At 38.8% G+C, this 15,966-nt stretch overlaps 1 protein-coding gene across 1 annotated transcript in view; it reads left to right on the plus strand.

Moving 5' to 3' along the window:
- RDH10 (retinol dehydrogenase 10) overlaps positions 1-15,966 on the plus strand; it is a 39,378-nt gene that overhangs the window by 2,420 nt on the left and 20,992 nt on the right. The window contains exon 2 of the mRNA XM_030553272.1: positions 552-790. Within this exon, the coding sequence (XP_030409132.1) occupies positions 552-790 (239 nt within the window). The remainder of the gene's footprint in view (positions 1-551; positions 791-15,966) is intronic.

The raw sequence follows: 15,966 nt of genomic DNA on the forward strand, positions 1-15,966 counted from the left end.
ATCACCTGTGTTATCACAGTGGTGGTCCTCCTGTCAGGAAAGGAAAAATGGTAGTTAGAGCTGAACATCCAGAGGGGATATTTCTGGGATTCTTTAGTTCTTGTGACTATTTCCTGACCATACTACCTGATGGATCAGGGGAGTGGTTTGTGACTTAAACCAGGTTGGATTTGGCATTGTCCTACAAACCCAGCTGTAAGCAAGGATTTCATCCCCCACCCACAATCACTCATATTTGACCACCCAGGAAGGAGTGGGGTTTGTGCGCTCATATCTCTTGCTAGAAAGAGAGATTCATGAGTGGAAGAGCACAGACTATTTTCATCAGTATAACCTTTGATTCAGACAGCTGCAAGTAAATCTGGAGCCTCAAATTTACCTTTTTCAGGCAGGAACAGTAAATATAGGGTTTGTTTACTGTGATGTTGCCAAAGTAAATAGAACTCTTAAAGTGTAATGGATGAGTGTTTACTCTTTCTTCTTTGTGTGACTTTTTACCTGAATGTTGAGATCTAATTGAGAATGTATCCTTTCTATTCTGGATTCCTTAGCAACTGGAGATGGTGAAGAAGAGGTGCTGCCCCACTGCAACTTGCAGGTTTATACGTATACCTGTGATGTAAGCAAGAGAGAGAATGTCTACTTGACAGCTGAGCGGGTCCGCCAAGAGGTTGGAGAGGTCTCAGTCCTGGTTAACAATGCTGGTGTGGTCTCTGGGCACCATCTCCTAGAGTGTCCTGATGAGCTTATTGAAAGGACCATGATGGTTAACTGCCATGCACACTTCTGGGTAACTATACATTTGTTTATGCTTCACTTTTGTTCAGTTTATTTTGGGAAGGGTGTTCTGTCACTTTGTATGTATGAGTGTAAATACGTATACAAAACTATCTACCACTCTTTTGGATTATTACCCAATAGGGTTGGAGAGTGGCAAGGGAAGAATAAATTTTTGTATCAGCCGTTTCATTGTAAAATCAATGTTTTACATGACTTTCAGTATAACATTTTCTGTAGGAACAACTTCTGAATAATCTTGTCTGCTGCTTTCAATTAACACTTTTTGTAGCCTTGTACTGGCATTTTAGCAGCTTTAAGATAACACTTGATGCTGTATAGTATTTATTCACCGATTTCTCAAAAGATACTTAAATATTTCTTAAAATATAATATTATTTCTGAGATGTAGCTAAAATTGGCTGTAAGGCAAATTGTAACTTTTGAAGACTTGGCAAGGAGGAGAAGAGAACCTCAAAGGAAAACCAAGCTAGAAAGTCTTTATCAATTATAACTCATTCTCCAGAGTAAACCATTAGTAATAAAATAGAGCTACATGGATTCTTGTGTGATGTTGTTTTAGTAACTGAAGAATACTAAATGCTAAATTCTCATTGAATTTTGTTCTTTCTCTTTTTGGTATTCATTTCAACGGGGATTTATAGAAAACTAGAATGTTTAAAGCAGGGTATGATACACACTGGGCCTGCATTACCTGTCAGACTAAATCCACAGCATTAGAATTGTCCTTTGGTCCCTCAAATAAGGTTATGAAATTTACTTCCAAAACAGTCAAAGAATTAAGCAATCTGAAATCTACTTTACCAGGCATCTGCTGGATTATTCCTGCATGTGTAATATTAAAATCTTGTGAAATACATGCTATACAGAAACTTCACATGCCTCTTTACTGTAACTTTTTAACATAGAAGTTAAATGTTGTTTCATAACCCTAAAGGAGACTTTTCAAATCAACACTGCGAAACACTTAATAGCAGAGCAATCTCTTTTTCCCAAGTATTGTAGAACTTGTCTATAAAGTGTGTTTAAACTTCAGTGCACATCAGATACTGTGTTTGCAGACTTAACTCTGAAAATATGCGTTTAAAGGAAACTTGTCAGAGTTCAAAAGATACTTTAAAACTTTTCAAGAGCCAAAAACACTGTACAGTCCACTGATAAAATGCAGTAAGTCCAACTGATCCTTACAAATCAAGGATGTCCACTAGCTTTAATGAGAGTTCTTCTTGTGCTTTTAAGATGTGGTTTAAATACAGAATTTAGACGTCTTGGAAACTCAGTTATGACCTCACTGTACATTAAAATATGGGAGGATCCTAGATTCTCCAGCTGTTCTTCCCTCAGGCATGTAAATCAAGATACTTATTTACAGCATTGTTTCAGAGAACTTGTTTGAAGGCACACATTTTTTATTTGCTGAGTTCCTAACAGCTATGGGAAAACCAAGTTAGACTTAAGCTCTTTTTGGTGATATTTTTCCATTTAAAAGGAAACTTCTTCCAAACCTTGAAGCAGTCAAACTTTTTGTATTGGAATGCTTGTTTTAAATTGTATTAGCCTAAAGGCAAAAGCTACTGCACTTGGATTCACTAAAAATTTTAAGGAGCTGTCCCTCTTTGTTTAACGGAGGACCTGCTTGTATATATTCCTTCTCTAGATCAAGAGATCAGCCTGTGTCCTATGTTTTTAGCTGTTTGGGGGAGGTGAAGTGAGGGGATGCTTGGCAGTTTTTGGTGTTGGCAGAGCTGTTCTCCTCCCTATCCAAGTCACACAGATGTCTGGTTTGGTCAAAAGTGGGTGGATCTTTTTTTGTTTTTGTATTTTAAACTAACTCATAAGGTACCATCTGAAACAGCCAGATCTGGAGCCAGTTGTGTGTGTGTGTGTGTGTGTGTGTGTGTGTGTAAGTTAATGCTGACTTTAACTAGGACAATGTGTCTAGATGTGTGAAGTCAGACTTTTTCATGGGAGCTAAATTGTTGGTACAGCTGCAAAACTTAGTACTCCAGAGCTTTTGTGTAGACTTATGACTGTCCTTGGAGGGTGTTTAGTCCCAAAAACCTATGAGTGGATTACAGTGAGACACATTCCTTGTCGTGTGACTTAAAAATATTGACACAATATTATAAAAAGAAAATTTTTCCCACTTCCTCAAACACTCAGATGTTTCAGTGCACCTGTCTATGAATAGCTGAAAAATACGACTTTGGCATTATCCTTCTGAAATTAGTGAAATGGACACACTCATTTTTTTGGCTGCAGACAGCAAGTAAATTGAACAAATGGTAGCTGCTGATACAAAATGAGAAGGCTGTTTAATTTTTCCAGCATGCGGGGAGTGAAAGGCATGTCATATCTTCTGTTGTGAGCCAGCTAAGGCTGTACCATGTCACAGACTGGCAACACCTAAAGCTTTGGTGGCATGCCACAGCCAAAAGATACCTTTCATTTTGCTGATGTGCATGATTTGCACAGTACTTTCTATGGGAGTTTTATATATCATGTGTCACTACTGTATCTAACTATTGTGATCTTTACTGAATACAATTATCAATGTGTTCTGAACACATGTAATTCAGTTTTCAGATAATGAGAATGCTTCTGATATTGAAAATCATTAAGAGGCACTAAATATGCTGTTGCATAAACAAAGCTTGCATTTGTTGCAGCCCACAGGTGTATAAAACTTCAGCGTGTCAATGTAATGTCTCATCTCCTTACACCCTCTTATACTGATTATGATTTACTTAGTCATCCCTGTTGTTCAGTTCCAGGAATTTACTCTTAAATTCCCCACCAGACTTTTTCTGTCCCAGTGATGATTGGCCAGAACTTTGGTTTGATAAACTTCAGGTCACAATGCAAGACTTATCTGTTTGTTTAGCCCTCTTTAACTGATGACTGAATCATTCCTATTACTTGGTTATTTGTTTTACAATAAAGACCAATACTTAATGAGGCACCCAAATGCCTAAGCAAAGAGGGACTGTATAAACAAGAAAACAAATTGCACTAAATAGGAATCTTTCTTATTTGTGGTATATCTTTGGTTAAATATTATTTCATATTATCCATCTTGGAACAGTCTTTCAGATTCTTTTGAGACTTTTTTTTTTCCCCCCCCAGTACATATATGATTAAAATTATGCTATTTCCACATCAGTAGACCTTTGTTGTCTACTAGGAACTTTTTTAGGTCTTGTTGCTAAAATGAAAACTCTTGAACAAATGCTCTAATATAGCAAAATACTTTAATCTTCAGATTCTAGTATCTGTGGCACAGATCTTTAAGACCCAGGTCTGAGGAATATCGGTCTGGTAGTAATTCTGCTGTTTTTCTACCACGTATAGATTTTCCAAAACTTTCAGCTTAAACTTACTTCTTCTAAAGGAATAGCATCTTGCCCGTCACAGGAAGATGAGCTTTCTCTTTGACTAACCAAAAGGGGGAAGCAAAAGCATTTAACTCCAGTTCTGGAGTATTCTCCAGAATTTTTATACAGGGTCCTACCTTGGAAAGACTTTCACACATGTTTAACTGTGCTATAAGTACTAAGTGTGTAAGCCTATATATAAGTCTTTGTGAAATTGGAGCCTAAATCTTTGACAGACATATTTATATTTATATAGTAGGTAAGATAACCTACTGTCTGAAAAATTCTTAGTTATCTCCTTCCTGAGCAGAGAATTCTTCTTTGTGAAATGCCTAAAGCCTATGATGTTAAATGTTTTGTTCAGGAAATTAAAAGCCAGCCAGTACAAACTGCATAATGTAGTGTTTAATAAATCTAATGCATACTCATGCAGTTGCTCTACCTATAGTACTTTCAGGCTTGTGATGCAGGTGTGTCTTGTAGTTACTGAACGGTACTAAAAGTTTCTCAAGATTGAACAAGACAAGATTGACAATGAAGTCCACATTTTAGCTGTAGAACTTGCTTTTTTCTTGTAACTGTTGACACCTATGCTAAATTTTTCTCATTGAAATAGTCATGTACAAATGTGCCATATTTCAAATTCCCTTTATATAAATGTTTATATCTGGTCTGTATAAATAACGTACACATATATTTAAATATGTAAGTCTGCAGATATTCCTGGCTTCAAGTTTTGAGGGCTGTGTACATAGTGATTTATGGCAGATAATTATTTTTTAGATTTTCTTTAGTATTTTTACCATGTATGTTTAACTTTGAATGCATATGCTAGTCAATTAAGATGCTAAATAGCTGTTCCACTTGTGTTCAAAATAGTAAATATAGGTAGTCTTAATAGTGCATCTAGAGCTGCTAATAACTAATTTTTTCCTCAGAAGTACAAGACTGCAAAAGGGATGTTTACTTAAAAGTACTTGCAGTACTTGCCTGCTTTTAACAGTGAACCAAGTCAAGTTCTGTCCCAGATGTGTGAGGGAAGAAGTATGATCCAACCTAGCTTCCATCACAATATACTTTTCTCCCCTTTCATGCACCTTAGAGTCAGTTGATTAAGGAGTTGACATCTGGTCAAAAGACCCTGTCCCCAGACATGTCCCAACTTGCTAGACTGCTTACATGATGTTGGGCTACTGAGCGAACAGTTGTATTGGTTCTTGACTTTGCTAAATATATTACTGCTTCTATAACAACACAAAAAATGTTTCTCTGCAATACAGTAGATCAGGGGTTGACAGCCTTTCAGAAGTGATGTGCTGAGTCTTCATTTATTCACTCTAATTTAAGGTTTTGTGTGCCAGTAATACATTTTAGCATTTTTAGAAGGTCTCTTTCTATAAGTCTAGAATATATAACTAAACTATTGTATGTAAAGTAAGTAAGGTTTTTAAAATGTTTAAGAAGCTTCATTTAAAATTAAAATGCAGAGCCCTTAAGACCAGTGACCAGGACCTGGGCAGTAAAGATCAGCTCGCATGCCACCTTAGGCACGCATTACATAGGTTGCCTACCCCTGCAGTAGATGTTAGTTTGGAATGCACCTGTTACAACAGGAAAAGTATCCCCTGTGTCCTATGCAAACATCTTGCCCTGTCATGAAAAAGCAAACTATAATAATCTAAGTAGGCCCAAAGAACATCAAGAGGCTTATAGAAACTCTTTTTCATGGAAATGCCATCTGAATAGTTCATTGGAGGGATCCATAACAATGTGACAACTTCTTGAGACTGCAGCCTTCATGTTGGGTGGAGAGGACTATGTGAGTGACCAAAATGGGTACATTCAGCATGTTCCATGGTTCAGTTGTATCTGCTCTTGGTAATAAGCATATAACTGCTTTGCCAACAGTACTGTTTAGTAACTTAATTATTGGTTGTCTTTGCCATCAGTGATTACTATCTTAAGCTTTTCTATAGTGTCCGCTACTATAGTATCCTACTACAGTATCTGAGTGATGGTCAGGTAAATTGGGTTACTGCTAACTATGGTGAATTGTGGTGGCTGACTGGTTCAGGTGGTAAGCTAAAATCCTGAAGGTCATGGGTTTGAGTCTCACTCAATCACACGCTGAACAGCCACCACCAGTTTACCCTGCTGCAAAAGGAGTACTTGATCCATTGGGCTAGGGCAACTAAAGGCAGTTGAACATGATGCTGGCCACATCACTCCCTTATGTACCAGTGGTTATGAAACTGGTATCCCTTAACTGCATCAGCTCAGTGAGCCATTGGCTATGGGGAACTCTGACGTTGACAAACTGGTGCTCTTTCAAATCTAATGTCTTGTCACTAACCCAATCTCTCAAAAGGAAATCTGGATTCCAGCAAAGATAGTTGAAAGGATTACGTATTTGCAAGTGTTCCTGTGTCCTTTCTGGTCCTTTTGTTGGATATAGTCTTGGAATTCTGCAAACTACAGTCATACAGGACATACATAACCTTCTGCTAGGTGCTGATGGCAGCAAAAAGTGCTGGGTTCAGTTTTCTAGACTGGGTTTTCCTTAAATGCTTAACTAACACCAGCTTGAACCTCTACCCAGAAACCTGGGAATCTATATACACCATCCTAGGTGCCCCTAGTGGGCAATTCTTCCCCATTCACAAGCACTGAGTGCAGAGGTTTACAGCAAAGAGAACTTTGGTGTGTGTGGGGGTAGGGGGAGAGACAGAGTGAATTGGTCTTAACAGTAATCCCAACCTCAGTCCTCCTTTGGCCTTTGTAAATTGCTAATGTGTTCTGACCACTTCTGTCCTCCCCACTCACAGTTAATTGACCTGGGTTGGAGAAGTCCAAGGATTCTAGGAAGTCAGTGCTGCCTTGGCTTTTCTGGGGGTTTTATTACCTAACCCAGCTGGAATGATTTCAGCTTTAATTGTTGGATAGGGAGGTCTGTACCAGAGTCCATAGGGTAGGCTGCTGCCTTCTCTCTGACTTCAGCCCAAGCTACCTAGCTGTACTGTTGCTCTGTGCGCTCCATCCTTTCTGAGCTGTCCGTTGCCTTGGAGAAGCTGCTGCTGCTTCTGCCAGTCTGCACTGCTGGTCACCTTGCAGCTGCTGCCCCTAATGCTCTGCATTGTCTGGTGTAACCAATTTGCCTCTACTCGCTCAAAGCTGCCATCACTTTGCACTATCCAACATTCCCAGCTTAGCTGTTAGGGAGGGATCTAGGACACTTGATAGATAACAAGGAGTCTTTTTCCTCTTCCTATAGCTTAGTCCAGGTTTCCTTATCCAGCACGTTGGACAGCTGTGTTATTTCCCAGCGAGGTCAATTGCATTTAACTGCCCCCAAATGCAAAACTTAACATTTATCAAAATGCCCCAAACCTTCACATAACTCAGATGCAAATAAGGCCCTGCCCATTCAGTCAACTCTCCTTGCTCTCAACAGATCCTGGCAGAGAGCTTCCTTGCCTGTGGAGCTCATGGCCATCTGTATCTCTTGTGTAGCTGTTGGCTGCTCTTCTACTACTTCACCAACAGGTGACAGCACTAAGTCCCATTCTCTGTCATTCTTGGGTCCACAGGTCTTACATACACACACAGTGTAATGTGCTACTTGACAACATCTCTAGTGAAGCCCCAGCAAGGTTCTCAGGCTTCATCTTCATTATAAACATTACATTATAAATACTACCTATGCTGATGGGAGGTGTTCTCCTGTCACTGTTGTTTAATCTACCTCTCTGAGAGATGATTGCTAGGTCAACAGCAGAATTCTTCCATGAATCTAGCACTGCCTATATTGGGGGTTAGATCGTCTTAACAACATCGCTCACCGGGGGCGGAGGGGGTGGTGCAGATTTTTCACACCCCTGAGAGTCGTAGTTGGGTTGACCTACCTTTTTAGTGTAGACCTGACCTTAGCCATAGTAATGGGAGGATTAGAGATTCTATAAGTACCATTAGTCATTTGTGACTTTCAAGAAAACACTTTTATATAGGGAAATTAATTAAGCTTCAATCTTCTCATCTTCAGAAAATGTAGTTTGGAAAACAACATCCTTCAGAGATGGAAAATAGGACTTAATGAAAAATTTTTTTCTTTAGATTGCTGGACATTTATTTCTGGAGCTTGAGTAGCCAATAGAGCTGTCTTGCAGTAAAGCTTTTTTCTTTCAACTGTTGTTTTTGCAGTCTGTATGAATCTTGTGTAGTCTTATGCTGAGGACAATCAAATTGTCACCATAAATTTGCAGGCCTTAACAGGCAGATGTCCACTAGAAACAGTACACAAGATGTCTATTTATCTTGCATTAATCTTTTTTTAATACTTCTAGACCACAGGCCCCCAGCAATCATCTGTCTTCATGGAGCTGAAGGTCCTTCTTTGTGGTTCTTGAAAAATAAACAAATTTTAAAAACCCTCAGTGCCTATTTATATGCTTAATCCAAGGTTATAGAAGAGCGTGTGTGTGGCAGTGTTCTTGACACAGTCAAGACAAAGATGACTTTTCAGACCATATATCATTTCCCTTGAGAACAGTCAGCAAGCATAGCTAACCAAGTTGAGTGCAAAAAAGACTTAGTTCTATGAAAAAGCCCTTCTAAATGTTGCCTTATATACAGACTATGCAAACTCAAGCATGCATAATTGAATTCCAGAACTGTTATCCACTACTCAGCTCTAGCTGTGGTACAGATGTTGCAGAACACTACTCTCTGAAGTCCATCGATGCTATCTGTTCAGTTGTGGTTTTCTGTTGTCTAGTATCATCAGATCTCTGTGATAACAAACTTGTAGTTGTATATTGAGATGCATAAACAAAATGATCCACAGAAATTAGCTTCTGTCAAGGCAGTTAAGTGTTTTGAAAACAGCCTTTGAACATGTTACCACCAAACCTCTTGGTCACAAGCTTTCCCATGTGTACTAGGGCCTTTGCACTGATCCTGCTTTGCAGTAATTAATCCTCTTTTTTAATGCAGATGCAGCACTGTTGCTCTTATATCAGAGGCTGAAAATTGCATTGGTCTGGAACTTGCTATACTTAGTCCTGCACTGGGGCAAAACAGTACTGGCAATTGGATGACCATTGTAAACTTTAAGATTCAATATCTTGTGAATCAGCAGGGCTAGTAACATTTTAGCTTTCTTGTGGTGTAAAACATTTGATTGTAGCTCCAATGAGTTTTGACAAATATGAAACTGCCATTCAGATTAATATCTTACTTTTTCCCCACTTCAATTATGACTTGACTTCAGCAACTGCTATTTCAAGCCACAAGTGCTAGAAGCTAATGTTCTACGCAGATTGGGAGAAGTTTGAAGTCTGGCCTATTGACGTGGTAGACAGAAATGATTCTCAAACTGACTTAAGAACTATTGGTGGTGTCTGAGTACTGGGTTGTGGTCTATGGACAGCTGGTTGATTATTTGGTTTACCCCTATCTCCAGCTGTTAAATTATATGAAGATGGCAAAAATGCATAGAGTCTGTACTGCTTTTCTAATATTCAATGTAAACAATTGCAAGTGTCTCAGACTAGTCTAACAACTGCATATCAAAGGGGAGGTATTCCTGAAGCCTATATCTGTTAAGATGTGGTCTGTGACATGCTATTCTGAGAACCTGAAGAATAGAATATTCATCTAATTTTAGGTTTCAGAGGGGTAGTCGTTTTAGTCTGCATCAGCAAAAACAACGAAGAATCCTTGTGGCACCTTAGAGACTAACAAATTTATTTATTTATCTAATGTTAGTGGCTGGTGGCTCTATCAGCTGCTAAAATAAAGCTGGAATTGGAACTGGAATATGTCATAAGGAAGTAAGACAGTAGGAGTCAGACTTTCAGGTCTCCCATGACCTGTCAAGGCCACAAACAGTTTTTAGAAAATAATATGAATGTTTTTGGGCTTTGTAATCTCTTCTTAAGCACTGATCCTGGACGAATGATCAGAGGGAATTTAAATCCCTGTCTCTTATGGAAAGAATCAGCAAAATAAACAATATCTGAACAAAGGCATCAGAGAAATTATAGGATTTGGGGAGTTGAGAATTTGGGGAAGAAGGAGAAATTAAATTACTGTAGTCTTTCCCAGTGAGGTGCCTCATCCTCACTAACAGTATATGCAAAAAGAACGATGAAGTGGGTTTGAGCCCAAGTTTATGCCCAAATAATTTTTAGTCTCTAAGGTACCACAAGTACTCCTCATTGGTTTTGCTGATACAGACTAATACGGCTACCACTCTGAAACCTAATAATATATGATTTAGATTTTTCACTGCTTTAGGGAAACATCTGGTTACAAAAGGTAGGATACACGGCTTTCATGTGGCTAGGGAATACATTGTGTCTAGTGAAAGTTTGGAACAGAAGGTCTTCATCCACAGGTGGCAGAGGATTAGAAAACAAAACTGGGTTATCTTTGTGGCAGTGGAGAGTGCTCATGAAGCAGCTACCTGGTTGGTGCTGATGAAACCATGTTTACACATTCACGGACTTGCTGATATCTACTTTCCACTTTAAAATGGTCTCCTAACTTAATTCTTCTTCTTAAGTAGGATCTTTCTGTCTGCTTCATTCACAGGTGAAATACCATCTCCCATTGCAGAGAGGTGTTGGTAAGGGAAAAGGGGGAAGACTTCCCTTCATTCACATTTCTTTTTCCACTTTGAATTAGCAGAACTTCATTAGATTCGTCAAGCTGAAACTACATATGAAAATAGATTTGATCATTAAGTATATGACTAAACATATTCACCATGTTTTGGGGCTTGTATACTCATACTGTGCAACATTGAGGTGTGAAATCTCATGTGAGCAAAATTCAGCTACTGTTGGCTGATTGGATCAATGCTGTTTAATGTCTTGATTCTTGGTAACTTAAAAATACACTCCACAACACATCTGGTTTTATTTTACAAATACTTGTGATATCAGATTATTGCTTGATTATAAGCAAATGATCACAGCACACCTCTCTAAAATAAGAGTGGCCTGTTCATGTGCTTTGAGTAAAATTAGATCAATTATGATGTGACTAGGATTATGCCTCACATGATACCAAAAATTCTGCACATCAGTGTTTGCTCTCTTTTTAATATGCTTTAGCCACACTATTTAGTTTAGCTTTCTTTTATAATTCAGTCTCTCTAGCTCTTCCAGTTACTTCTGTTAAACAAATTCAAGGAATATGGAGGCTGTGTTCACCTGTCCAGTCACTTGCATTTTTAGCCCTGCAGATTTAAACAATCCAGGTTTAAGAGTCCTTAGGGCATTATTGCTTTCCAGGTTTCTGTGTTCCATTCAAAGTTGTGTTTAGAACAACTTTCTTCCATTGACTTCACTTGTATTTTTCAAGTGAATCACTTTGTGGTAGCTTGCAAATTTCTAACCTTTCTAGGTCCATTTGCATGGGAATCAGACACATGCCTTTTTTTTTTCCCTTCCTTCTCCAGTCTCTTCATGTTTCCTTAGAATCATAAAAGATTAGGCTTGAAAGAGACCTCAGGAGGTCATCTAGTCCAACTCCCTGCTTTAAAGCAGGCCCAAACCCAATTAAATCATCCCAGCCAGGGCTTTCTCAAGCCAGGCCTTAAAAACTTCTAAGGATGGAGATTCCAGCACTTCCTTAGGTAACCCATTCCAGTGCTTCGCAATTGTCCTAGTGAAATAGTTTTTCCTAATATTCAACCTAGACCTCCCCCACTGCAGCTTGAGACCATTCTTTCTTGTTATGTCATCTGCCACCACTGAGAACAGCGAGCTCCATCCTCTTTGGAACCCCCCTTCAGGTACTTGAAGGCTGCTATCAAATCCACCCTCACTCTTCTCTTCTGCAGGCTAAATAAGCCCAGTTCCCCAGCTTCTCTTCATAAGTCATGTGCTTCAGCCCCTTAATCAGTTTTGTTGCCCTCCACTGTACTCTCTCCAATTTGTCTACATCCTTTCTGTAGTGGTGTGCCCGAAACTAAACACAATACTCCAGATGTGGCCTCACCAGTGCTGAATAGAGGGGAATAATCACTTACCTCGATCTACTGGCAGTTCTCTTATTAATACAGCCCAATATGCCGTTAGCCTTCTTGGCAACAAGGGCACACTGCTGTCTCATATCCAGCTTCTCGTCCACTATAATCCCCAGCTTCTTTTCTGCAGAACTGCCGCTTAGCCAGTTGGTCCCCAGCCTGTAGCAGAGCATAAGATTCTTCTGTCCCATGTGCAGGACTCTGCACTTGTCCTTGTTGAACCTCATTAGATTTCTTTTGGCCAAATCCTCCAGTTTGTCTAGGTCACTCTGGACCCTATCCCTACCCTCTAGTGTATGTACCTCTCTCGCCAGCCTATTGTCATCAGCGAACTTGCTGAGGGTGCAATCCATCTCATCATCCAGATCATTAATGAAGATGGTGAACAAAACCATCCCCAGGACAGATCCCTGGGGCACTCCGCTTGATACCGGCTGCCAACTAGATATCAAGTCATTGATCACACTCCTTGTTGAGCCTGACAATCTAGCCAGCTTTCTATTCACCTTATAGTCCATTCATCCCATCAATTCTCTCTGAACTTGCTGGCAAGAATACTGTGGGAGACTGTATCAACAGCTTTGCTTAAGTCAGGCTATATCACGTCCTTCCAAGTTCTAAAATTGGTATAGCTTGCAGATTTCATTAATATGCTGTTGACCTTCTCTTCCAGATAACTTAATAAAGATGATCTTCCTAAGTGAGCATTCTTCTCTCATGCATTCTTCAGGCTGATAATATGGCTACCACATGTAAAATGGAAAGTGTCCTGTCTTTTGAGAGGCAGTTTGGCTAATTCTGCATTTTCATCCTCTGGAATACTTGAGGCTCTGATGCCAAGCTCAATATGCAAATTTAAGCAGCTGTTATGATTGTCCTTTGACTGACTATAATCCCAGACACAACCTTTGATAGTGCATATCTTGACTTTGTAATTTAGGGATAGCAAGATTTTTGTGTGAATAGGATGGGGGTAGTGTCAGAAGAGTTTAATTAAACTTCTTTTGACTAGTCTTCTTACTCCTTTTTTAAAAAATTGAGAGATTGGGCCCAATGGGTCAAATTCTGCATCTTATTGTATCACTAACAAAGCTATGGGTATAACTGAGGCCTAAACTTTTGCCCTTTGTCTCCAACGTGATGCAAAACCACATTCTATTTGTATGATTATTTGTTTTGTACTCCTTTCCCTACAGCAGCCTGTCCAGATAACTGACCTCCTCTCCTCCCTCCCACTTCTTTTAAAAAAAAAAAAAAAAAAAAGCTTGCTGCTTGATTGTAGAACCAAGCTTTTGAGGCTCAATCCATCTCCCATGGAAGATATTGGCAGTCTTTTCACTGACATAAGCAGAGGTTAAATTGGCACTTGAATACAGTAAGCTTTTCCTCTGAGCTTCAACATTTTAGTCTGCGTATGGTCTTTCAAAGTGTAGTTACATATGTGTAGATTGTACGTCTTTGTAAATATGCATAGATTGTTGAAGGCTTTCTGAAATTGGGGAAAATATTTACAGTGAAGAAAATATTAAACATTTTATAAAACAAGTGGATGAGTTCTTAAACTCACAACATTGCAACAAATTCTTTCATGAATGTTTTGCCCATGTAAATAATTAAACTTTTTCAGTGAGTGAGAGAAGTGGCACCTTACCAGTAGTTCATAGTGTTAATCAGATTGAGACTCAACACCAGTGAACTGTAACAACTAGAAATGGAAGACTAATAGGCTGAGGAAATTTCCAAGAATACAGGAACAAATGTGTAGTGGAAAGGTGACTATTTTAACACGATCCTTTGAAAATTCAAGTTTGTTTGGCTGTTAAATTCTACACCTAAATTGGTATGTGAATGAGTATTTGGGGTTCTTTTCTTCCATTTGCTGTTTGTTTAAATTTTTGTGACAACTTCTCAGATATCCTGCCCATGTCCCTGACTTGGGAAAGCACTGAAGCATGTACTTATCTTTTTAAGAATATGCTGAAAGTTAACCACATGCTTAAGAGTTCTATTAAGTTCTGGTATTTCCCTGAATAGGGTCTAAATGATCCAAAGAGCTTAATAGTCTTAAACCCTTCCTAGCCATTGCAATCTGCCACCACTTCCCAATAATCTAAATTTTAAAAAACTGCTGAAGATGTTGCAAGAGACCAGTAATGCAAAATCATAGACAACATGTAGAATGATGTCCAGACCTGCCAAATGTACTAAATACTCAGAGCTGTTATTGAAGCTGATAGAAGTTGTAGGCTCTCAGGCTTTCTTACAGTTCTTGCTGTTGAAAGGCATATGATGTGTGGATGTGGCTCTCCTGCTGCCCTCTTCTTTCTCCCCTTCTTCCCCCCCCCACCCAAAAAAAAAAAAAGTATATGGAACTAAGTTGCAGTGATGCCACTGAGAAATCGAAGACCAGGTAGTAGTTGTATTGTAGCATGTGGGGCACTAACATAGCCTAGCTGGTCCTCAGACAGCCTAAAAATAGAATTGTCCATTTCCCTTTTTTTAAATCACTAAAGAAAACTCTTGAACTGTTGATTGTGTAAGTTAGATGAATGCCTCAGTCAGTAGAATGTTGAACACCTTTATAACAGTGGTCTGTTTAAAATGACAAGAGCAGTGAATTTAACATCCCTTGGCTTGAGGGTGTGAAATGGAAATTCTCTTGGCAATAGGTGTATTCCTCCTTTTGACTGTTCAGTGACGGTAAAATCAATCTTTTTATAATAAGGCATTTAACACAAATCAATGTTTGCATTTCTGAATGCATTGAGCAGGAAGAGCAGGCTGCCTGAAAAGATCCTATTTGCATACAAATACCATGGTAAACACTAGTCATAGTGAAGAAGTGGCTTTAAGGTATCTAAAACTTAGACAACCTCTGCAGTTTTTAATCTAAAGATTATTGAATTCTTGAAAATGCACAGTCTGTTACATAACACATAATTCAAAGGCCTCATTCACTTTAATATTAATGAACAAGTTTTTCCATAAATTCTTTTTAAAAACCCTCACATTTTTAATGAAGAATAAAGCTGTCAGAATATCATGCAGAGTAAAATAAAAAGTTATGCCGAATGTTTGACAAGATGACTAAGCTTTATGGCAAGTTCTGTCTAGGAAAAAATCTGCATTAAAAAGTTAGTCTGCATTCTTGTTTGCTGAACAGAGCATTCTGAGCTCACTCTTATCTAACAGAATAAAACACCCACATAAAATTCCTTTCAGAATAGTTAAGGGAATACGTAAATTGAAGAATCATAATAGTAATTGGAAACTGCTTGACAAAAATTAAAACTTTCCAATATTTGGTGATAGATAAATAAAAATATTTTGCACCCCAGACTGGTTTGTACTTGCTACAAACGTGTATTAATGAGGGTGAGAGACTAATAGCTTGCTCAGACAACTGTCAGTGCAGCTTTGCAGTACTTTTGCTAACTGAAGCCCTGGCTTCTAGGTTATCTATAAACAATAGTATATTTAGTCACTTGATTTTCAGCCAGGACTTGAACCTAATTTTTATGAAAGAAAGGGAGAGTACCCATTATCTCAGGACAGTACTGAGCCTGTGGAAACTCTCCAAGAACTGAGTTTTGACACTTGAATCAATATATGTTCTGTCTTCCTCACTGGCAAGTGTATCTAGGTGAAACAGCAACATGGGGGTAGTACACCTCTACCCCAATATAACGTGACCCAATATAACATAAATTCAGATATAATGTAATAAAGCAGTGCTCCGGGGAGGGGGGGGCACTGCACACT

Source organism: Gopherus evgoodei, chromosome 2 (genome assembly GCF_007399415.2).
Source record: "Gopherus evgoodei ecotype Sinaloan lineage chromosome 2, rGopEvg1_v1.p, whole genome shotgun sequence".
NCBI lineage: Eukaryota > Metazoa > Chordata > Testudines > Testudinidae > Gopherus > Gopherus evgoodei.